Source organism: Echinops telfairi, unplaced genomic scaffold (genome assembly GCF_000313985.2).
Source record: "Echinops telfairi isolate 266 unplaced genomic scaffold, ASM31398v2 ScPeMD7_655;HRSCAF=1070, whole genome shotgun sequence".
Classification (NCBI taxonomy): Eukaryota; Metazoa; Chordata; class Mammalia; order Afrosoricida; family Tenrecidae; genus Echinops; species Echinops telfairi.
In genome coordinates, this window is record NW_022104553.1 from 5,350,677 (window position 1) to 5,360,354 (window position 9,678).

Sequence of the window (9,678 nt, forward strand, 5' to 3'; positions counted from 1 at the left end):
AGGGTGAAAGAAAGGTGGGGTCGAAAGGGAGAATCAATTACAGGGATCTACATATAACCTCCTCCCTGGGGAATGGACAACAGAAAAGTGGGTGAAGGGAGATACTGGTCAGTGTAAAACATGAAATAATAACAATTTGTAAATTATCAAAGGTTCGTTAGGGAGGAGGGGTAGGGAGGGGAAAAATGAGGGGCTGATACCATGGGCTCAAGTAGAAAGAAAATGTTTTGAGAATTATGATGGCAGGACATGTACAAATGTGCTTGACACAATGGATGGATGGATGGAATGTGATAAGAGTTGTAAGAGACCCCAATAAAATGATTAAAAATAAAAAGTACCATGGACAGCCAGAATGAATAAATGTGTTCAAAAAGTGCTGCCAGAATTTGCATTAGAAAACTGTGAGACTTCACCTCACATACTTTGGACCTGTTATCAGAACACCAAGCCCTGAAGAAGGAGGGTCAGCAAAATAGAATACCCAAATTGAGATGGAATGACACAGGGATTGCAATACGAGCCCCAAAACAGCAATTATGAGCACATCACAGATAGGGCAGTGTCACAATCTGTTGAACAAAGGGTCACAATGAGTTGGACCCACTTCATCTGTACCCACCAGCAGCAATATTGAAGCTTGAGCACAACCATTCTAACATCATTACTTTGCTGAAAGACAGCAAAGAATTCCTTAACTCAGAGGTGTTGGCATTTGTGAGCTGAAGTGAATTAGTATTGGGCACTCTAGATCATATGATATACTATGCTGGGAATGACAAATTGAAGGAGAAGAGCATATTGTCAAAAACAAAATTACAAAAAAACCCAAAACAAAATTATAAGATCTATCCTTACGTTTTATGCTATAATATGATAATATGCATATACCTACAAAGAAGATTAAATAACACAAGTATTGTTCCAATTTATGCACCAACCACTGATAAGAAAGGTGAAGAGATTAAATATTTTTACTAACTGCTCCAGTCTGAAATTTATCTAACAGGTAATCAAGATGTATTCATAATTATGAATGACAGGAACTAGAAGGTTAGAACCAAAGGATCAGTACTTGGAAAATATAATCCTGTTCATAGAATTGATATTGGACATACAGCACGATAGAATTCTGCAACACCAACACTTTATTCGTTGAAAATACCATTTTCAACAACATAAATACTTACTGTCCACATGAACCTCACCAGATAGTTACACAGAAATCAAATTGACTATATCTGTAGAAAAAGAATGGAGAAACCAACCAAATTACAGCGAAGGGTTGACTGTGAAACAAAACATCAACTGCTTGCCTGAAAGTCCAAGTTGAAGATGAAGAAAATTAAAACAAGTCCACCAGAGTCCATGTCACTTAACCTTAGAGCCAATCTCAATATTTTTTTGCATTGAACACTAATGATCAAAGACAAAAGGTTGTGGGATGACATCGGGGCATCATACATAAAGAAAGCAAAAGATCATTAAAAAAAAAACAGAAAAAAGACCAAAATGGATGTCAGGAGAGATTCTGTAGGCTCTAGAATGCTGGAGAGCTAAAGTGAAAGGAAGAAATGAAATAAAAGAGCTGAATATAAGATGTCAAAATGCAGCTAAAGGAAATATAATAAAGTATTATAATGAAAAATTCAAAGAATTTGAATAAGAATAAGAAAACCAAGAGAAAAACATGCTTGGCATTTCTCAGACCAAAACAACTGATAAGAAAAGTCAAATCTCAAGTTACAATAGTAACGAATTCAATGGGAAAAATATTAAATGACACAGGAAGCATTAAAAGAAGATAAAATACACAAAATACCTGTACCAAAAAGAATTGGTCGATGTTCAACCATTCAAATGAGAGTACACAGACACCTGCATAAAACAACCAGGAATTGATGGCACACCGATTGCAATGTTTCAACAAATGGATGAGACACTCGCTTATCTATGCCAAGAAATTTGGAAGAGATCTTATTTGTGCCCAGTCCAAAGAAAGGTGACCCAACAGAATGGGGAAATGACTGTTTATCATTAATATCACATGCAAATAAAATTTTGCTGAAGATAATCCAAAATCTATTTCAGCAGTGTGTTGACAGGGAGCTGCCAGAAATACAAACCATAGTCAGAAGAGGATGTAGAATGAGGAATATCATTGATGTCAGATGAATCTTGTCTGAAAGGAGAGAATACCAAAACGAAAACTATGTTTTCTTTTACTACCCTGATTGCCCGAAAATAAGACAGTGTCTTATATTAATTTTTGCTTCCAAAGAGGCGCTAGGTCTTATTTTCAGGGGATGTCTTATTTTTCCATGAAGAAGAATACGGTACACATTTCTTGTTTATTGTTTTATTAAAAGAGACCTCACACTTCCTGTCTGCTCCGGCTGCACTACGGACAACAGTGAGCTGCACAGCGGTGCCCTCCGCTATAGTCCAGAGTTACGGTAGCTTGGGGGGTAGGGCTTATTTTCATGGAGGTCTTATTTTCGGGGGAGATGCCTTATATTTCAGCGAGAGGCAAAACTGTAAGTAGGTCTTATTTTCGGGGGATGTCTTACTTTCAGGGAAACAGGATATAAAAAGGCATTTGACTGTGTGAGTCATAACAAATTATGACTAATACTAAGAAGACCAGGGATTCCAAAACATGCAGTTATGCTTATGTGGGAGCAAGAGGCAGTCTTTCAAATAGGGGGATACTGCATGATTTAAAATCAGGAAAGGTACGCATCTGGCTTGTAGACTATTACCACTTTTATTCAATTTGTATGCTGAGAAGATAGTCTAAAAAGTTGGATTATAAGGATATGAATTAAAATTCAACATAAATAAAGTGAACATCTTCACAAGTAAACCAATTAGCAACCTCATAATAAATGGAGTAAAGATTAAAGTTGTCAAGAATTTCAATTTACTTGGATCCACCAGCAGTGCCTTAGAAACAGCAGTCAAATCAAATCAAATTTAGGCAAGTTGCTTCAAAAAAATTTAAAAAGCAAAGGTGTCATTTTGAAGACTAAGGTACTCCTGACCCAAGCCAGGCTATTTTCAATATCTTCATAGGCAGAGGAAAGCTAGACAATGAAAAAAGAAAATCAAAGAAGAACTGACAAAGATTGGTGCTGGTGAAAAACACTGCACATCTTGGCCTGCTCAAAATAAGAACAAATTAGAAATAATGAAGATATTGAATGGTAACAAGAGACCAGCATGTGGTAAAATCATAATCACATGGCCCTCCTTGTTTAATTTAAACAAAGTAGCCATTTTAAAATATGTTTAAATTACTGGAAAAATGTAAATAAATTTGAGAATGAATAAACTTTGGAACGTAAATACTATGGAATATTATACAACCTTAAAGAATAACAATGAATCTGTGAAATACCTCAACATGGAAGAGCCTGGAGGACATTATATCACATAAACTAAGTCAATCCAAAAGGATAAATATTGTCTTAGACCACTATTAGAAAAAGCTTTCACACTAAAAGAAACATTCTTGGGTGGTTGCTGGGAGTGAAAGGCAAAGGCGGGCGGGGAAGTCACATGGCAAAAGGGTGAAGGGGAAGACAATACACAACAGGAGGGAGGTTAGGGAAAAAATGGAGACAGGGGAAGATGCTGGGAGACTTGGAAAAAGTAAAGGCAATGAGGTAAAAACTGTTAGATAAACAATCCTGCAATACCAGTAATCTACAATTAGATGCCTGAACACACAAAAGTGAAACAGATGTACTGTACCCATGAGTACATATTGACTTGATAGAGGATATTTGATTACATATATTTATGTACTTTTGATATAAATATATGTGTGATAGTTAGGTTTATTGTGTCAATCTAGCCAATAGGAACAGGTGGGATTAATCAAGTTGCAATTTGATTGGAGGACAAAGAGATAAATGGCTCTGCACGCCCGCTCCCCTCTCTCTTGCTCTCTGTTGATGGACCAGCATGTTCTCTGACTCAACCTGTGAACTACCTGTGGGCCAAGTCAACCCATGGATCATGTTGCTAGAGCTTGAGGGTCCTTTGAGACCTGCTGCTGCTGCTGCTGCTGCTGCACGTGTTGCTTGAGCTTGGGGCTGGTAGATCCTGTCGCCTTGCTTTGCTTGAGTTTGTTATCCCATCCCGGGCCTGCTTCCTTAGCTCCCGAGCTACTGACTATTGGCTATCCACCCTGCTGTTTGCTGCCTGCGGGCAGACTCTGACTGCCTTGCTCGAGGGAGGACTCAGATGTCTGCTTTCTTGACCTTGGACCCAGCAGCCCACAAGAGTCGAAGGACTTCCAGTATATTACCTGTTCCATGAAAGTGAGTTGAACTGAGTCCTCTGTACTGCTTGGGGACTAATTAGCTGTTATATTCCTTCTCACTGTATATGTATATGATATATATGATAATATATATATTTATCATAAGTGTCCTGGTTTTGTTTCTCTAGAGAACCTTGCCTAACACAATATCCAAGTATATAATGGAGCATTCTTGGGGACAATGTTATTAAATCTTCTTACCTATCACCAAAAACCCTCAAGAACACCAATATCAACTGGCATAACGTAGTTCACAAAATGTTCTATATCACACTTTAGTGAGTTGCAAGTGGAGGGCAGCCATTGAAAAGGTGCCAATATTGGTCTCTCCTCATCCTAAGGAAAGATGAATGATGAAAATAGAAAGAGTCACGGAAATAAAATGTCCCATAGGCCAATGGAATCCACAAACATCAATCTTCACCACCATGAGACCAGAGAAACTAAATGGTACCAGGTTACTGAATTCTCTGAAAAAGATCAAAGGAGAAGGTTCTAGAAAGTGTGGGAGAAAAATGTGGAACAAAAATTAAAATCATAAAAGGGACCAACCAGGCTTAGTGGTTGGATAGAGAGCAGTAGAATCCCCCCAAGACTCTGGGGGTCACCCTTCAGGTCTGAAACGGAATACACTCCCAGGTTTAAATAATTAACCTTTCAAGATCAAAAGGGCAGCATTTACCCAAAGACCGAGAGTCAGGGAAGAAGGAGGAAAAGAAACAGGAAGCACCAGAGGAAGTGGCGAAAGCTATGAAACACCGAGGATGCCTGAGAAGCACTGACCGAATCAGCGGAAACAAAACGTGGATAAACTGTTGAATGCAAAAATGGATGATCTGCTTTGTAAACCTTTAACCTAAATCCCAAGAAAGTTTTTAAAAGGACATCCATTCAGAGAAAGCATCTGCTAATAATATGATGATAATGAAGGACCAAGAGTTACATGCTCTATGATCCAAGAATTTTACCTTTCTTTGTTCCTGCTCCATCTGTTGAAGTCTATAGACTGAGTGATTAACTGCTTGCACTGCAATAAAACAGACATCGGGGTTTCAATCAGCATTCCTTTACTTGGGGGCTTGGGACACAAGGGGGGAAAGAATTGGTTTAGAGCTCTAAAAACATATATACTCTCCCCCCAAAGAAAAAGACATTATTTTGGCAGAGGGGGTGATTGGAATGGAAAATAAAAAGGTTTTCCAGTGTTTTCAGGAAGTCAGAGCTAGAATCATCACTCCTGAGTTGCAAGCACCTGTGTGCACGCACCAATGACAAGTTAACAATAACATTCTCTAAAAGGATGTTCAATGCTCGATAAATTTATCATTATGCTCTGATTATACCTTTGCATTGCCTGATAATCACCACCTCCACCATTTGCTCATTTATAATTCAACACTTTCAGCTAGTATTTGGTATCTAGATTGCTTCAACAACTTACCATTATTCTTGCCTCTGTTCTTGTCTTCCAACTCTTCCTGGCTGCTACTGCCAGATTCAACTTTCTCTAGATGAATGAGTCTTGTACCCCTCTTAAAAATCCAAATGCTAGTAATAATTTTCACAAAACTTACGACCATCAATTCGATACCAACTCATAGAAACCCTAGTTATATAAGGTTTCTAGGCTGTTAATTCCTACATGCGTAGACGGTCTCTTTTCCCCTTGGAGTGACTGGCGGGCTTGAACTAGCAACCTTGTGGTTAGCAGTCCAAAACTTAGTCACTCACTGCCATCAAGTCAATTCCGACTCATAGAGCTATGGATAGGGCAGGGTAGAACTGTCCTTGTGACAGGCTTTCAAGATTGTAATTCTTTATAGGAGTTGGAAGCCTCATCTTCCTCCTGAAGAATGGCTAGTGGTTTCAAACTGCGAACCTTGTGGTTTGCAGCCCAACTTGTAACCACTATGCCAACACTTGAAGTTACCATTTATTAGGACTTGGTAAAATGGAGGGACAGCAAAAAGGAGGAAGGCCCTCAGCGAGATGAAGCGACACAGTGGCTGCAACAATGGGCTGAATCTTAATAACAAGTGTATGCTAGTAAGACAGATTTATGTCAGCTTGATATACAAAAGTGTGTGGGTGATATCAATCAGTCCACAGCCTGATAGAGCCTCCTTGGGGGCACGGCCTTCTCATAAGGAGGGCTCTGAGAACCTCTCCCTCTGCCTTCACCGTCCTGCTTTATGGTCACCCTGAGAGCTGCTGGAGCCTTGCCATGTTTCCACCAACCTTGGTTCCACAAGCTTCTGCACCCATCAGCCTGTGAGCTCCCTGAACTCTGTCTGCATCATTGCATGTGGCTGCACGAGTCTGCAGAGCGACTTATGGTCCTCAGTTACACTGGGCTGGGATTTTTTTTTTTTAATACCGGTAATTACTTCTTGAAAGAAAGCTCTTTTTCACACACATGAGTGTCTCTGGATTTGTTTCCCTGGTCAATCTGGCCTGACACAGATTGTAAGGATGGACCAGGACATGTTTGTTCTGTTATACATAGGGTTGCTATGATGTGGTTGCTCAATGGTACCTAACAACAACAGTAACAACAATGTGATAAGAATTGTGTTAAGTACTTTGGTATGTTACCCATCTTGATCCAACCTTCCTATTAGGATAGGGTCACTATTTCATTAAGATAGATATGAAAACAGAGACACAGAGGTTAAATGGCAAGAGAGCGGGGGTCAAATAATTAAGTAAAGGAAACATGATGTTAAATTAGACTATTCTGATTGTAAACTTTTTTCTTAACCTTAATACTCCTCTGTCTCCCTTAAGATTTCATCAACTACACTGGCTTAAATTCTTCAGTTATTCAAACCTTTGCACCTACTAATCCACTGTGATGAGAGTCGATTCTAGCCAATAGTGACCCTGTAGCACAGAGTAGAAGTGCTTGCTTTGAATTTCCAAGGTTGGAAAAAGCCTCTTTTTCTCCTAAAGAACAGTGGGTTTGAACCACTGGCCTTGAGGTTGCCAGCTCAAAAGTTAACCCACAGCACCACCACGGCTCCTTTTTCATCCGCTAGACCACAGCTGTTTCCACTTTATCCAAATAGAGATGCTTCCTGTAGAGCCTGAGAGACCAGCTAGGATTCAAATCTTGGCTTGAGAATTACAAGCTACATAATGAAAAGTGGGTGCCACTTGCTCATTCATTCACAATTTGTCAAATATTTATATGTGTAACATGGCGGACACCATTTTGGTTGGCATCTATTCTCTCAGTGCATCAGCTCCTCATTTATAAAATGGGCATAATAAGAGCAAGATTTCAGAGCTGGCAGGAAAATGAAATAAGAGTAGACATTGGGAATACTTGGATGCCACAAAAAGTTAGGTGTTTGGTTACTAACTGCTGAAATCCACCAGGAGGCACTTCTGAAAGACCACAGCCATAGAAAAAGTCTATGGAGTAGTGCTACTCGGAAACATGTGGGGTATAGGGTCATCATGAGTTGAAATCGATTCAACAGCAACTTTTTTTTTTTAATAGTAGATATTAGGATTAAAAATAAATTACTTAAGTATTAATAATAAAAAGCACCTAACACAATCTTCACATATAGTAAGCAGTGAAGATATATAAATTATGATATTTACTGTACTACCTATAATAAAAATACTTTCCTAATCTTTCCTTAGAGGGTTTCCCCATATCTTCATCGGGAATACAATGCATCATACCCTTTTCCCTGGCCTTCTCCAAATCAGGAGGGCTGTCGAGTTTTATAAGTAAGCCTGACTCGCTGCCTCCCTCCCATCCTGCCTCAACTAGGTCATAAGTTCCGTAAAAAGGCAAGGACTGTGTTTCTCTTTCAGAAAATATTAGCCACCTCCTTGTGTAAATGTTGTGAAAGAGAAGGAGTTTGCTTTACAAAAGTCACATTCTAACTAATAATTACTAAGTTAGTTCCATCAACAATAACAAACTAGGTTCCCACTCACTATTTGTTCTATGAGAAAAGCAAAAAATGAAACAAACAGGAGTTGACTTGACGTGCCTGCTCTCCGTGGCAGAGTGATGTGACCTCATCTTTCTCAAACAGTGGCTCTATAATTTCCTGGGTGTTTTTTCCCACCTAGTTTTGAACATGACTTAAAACTCCGTTCGGTGGTTTTGGTGCTTCACAATTTCCACACACTCCCAGGCTTAATCTGAAAGATGGGGTACAGGTCTATGACACTTTTGGTCCCTCGTTACATCCTTGAACACATCTTACAGCGGCACATCCTTCTTCCTCAGCAGGACTGTCTTGGGGTTTTGACAGAATATGCTATGTTTAAAACTTTGGTCCTTTTAAAGGAATGCACTTTTGAACTCTTTAATCACACAATAGAAGGGTTTTATATTTAATATTTTAAGAACTCCACTTGCCTCCAAGAACAAAGGGCCCTTTTCTCCACAGGTCCTATCACTTCCATTTCATTTACTGTTCCCACTGAACTCAAAATAGGACCGTTTTTTTCTGGTCTCTCGGGGTTGCAGGAAACCATACAGCTTCCCTCAAAAGTCATTAATTTATCAAATGCTTTTCTCCTTAAGCAAAAGATTATTCAATGAGATTAGCACCACATGCAAAATTATTGCAACACATACAGTTTCCAATGGCCTGGTTTCCCTCCTGTGGAAAAGTGTAAAATCCAAACTCACGGCCATCGAATCAATCCTGAGTCACAGTGACCCTAGTGGACAGAGTAGAACTGCCTCTTTGCGTTTCCAAGACTTAACTCTTCATGGAGGTAGATAACCTCCTCCTTCTCCCTTGCTTTAGCAGCCCAGCACGTCATCTCGACACCACTCGGGCTCCTCCAAATCCATTCTGCTTTAATGATAGTAGCAGCTTGTTTATATTTACTACCAAGTGATGGGAGAGCTGTACAAGAACCATGCAAGTTTATAGTTGTACAACCATGTGGGTTTATTGTAAGTCATATCTTTTCAGTTTAGTGATGAGGCGACGTTTGTCCTGTACCTGTTAGTACCCCTGCTGTACTCTCTCTTCACATACATGTTTGTGTCAACAGAGAACTATGAAGTTGGTTATAAGCAGGAGTCTACTTGATGGCAGTGAGTGTGGGTGCTTAAAGTATACCCACGTCAGCACCTCAGGACTCAAAAGACGGTGCATCTTCAGTCAGCCATCTAACACTGGGCACACAGCTCAGAAACTATGGGGAAAAGAAGTGGGAATGCTGAGCATTACTACAATGGAGGCCTATGACGGAAGCTTCAGCTCAGAACTGTTCACTCATTTGTCCGGGTAGCCAATCACTATCAAGTGTCCTCAGGTTGGATGAGCAGAGGCACCTTTGTTTTTCTCCTCCTGGCTACTGGA

At 39.7% G+C, this 9,678-nt stretch overlaps 1 protein-coding gene across 1 annotated transcript in view; it reads right to left on the minus strand.

Annotated features, from left to right (window-relative positions):
- The window catches only part of BLOC1S5 (biogenesis of lysosomal organelles complex 1 subunit 5), a 72,899-nt gene that overhangs the window by 21,039 nt on the left and 42,182 nt on the right, over positions 1-9,678 (minus strand). The window contains exon 2 of the mRNA XM_045292256.1: positions 5,299-5,381. Within this exon, the coding sequence (XP_045148191.1) occupies positions 5,299-5,381 (83 nt within the window). The remainder of the gene's footprint in view (positions 1-5,298; positions 5,382-9,678) is intronic.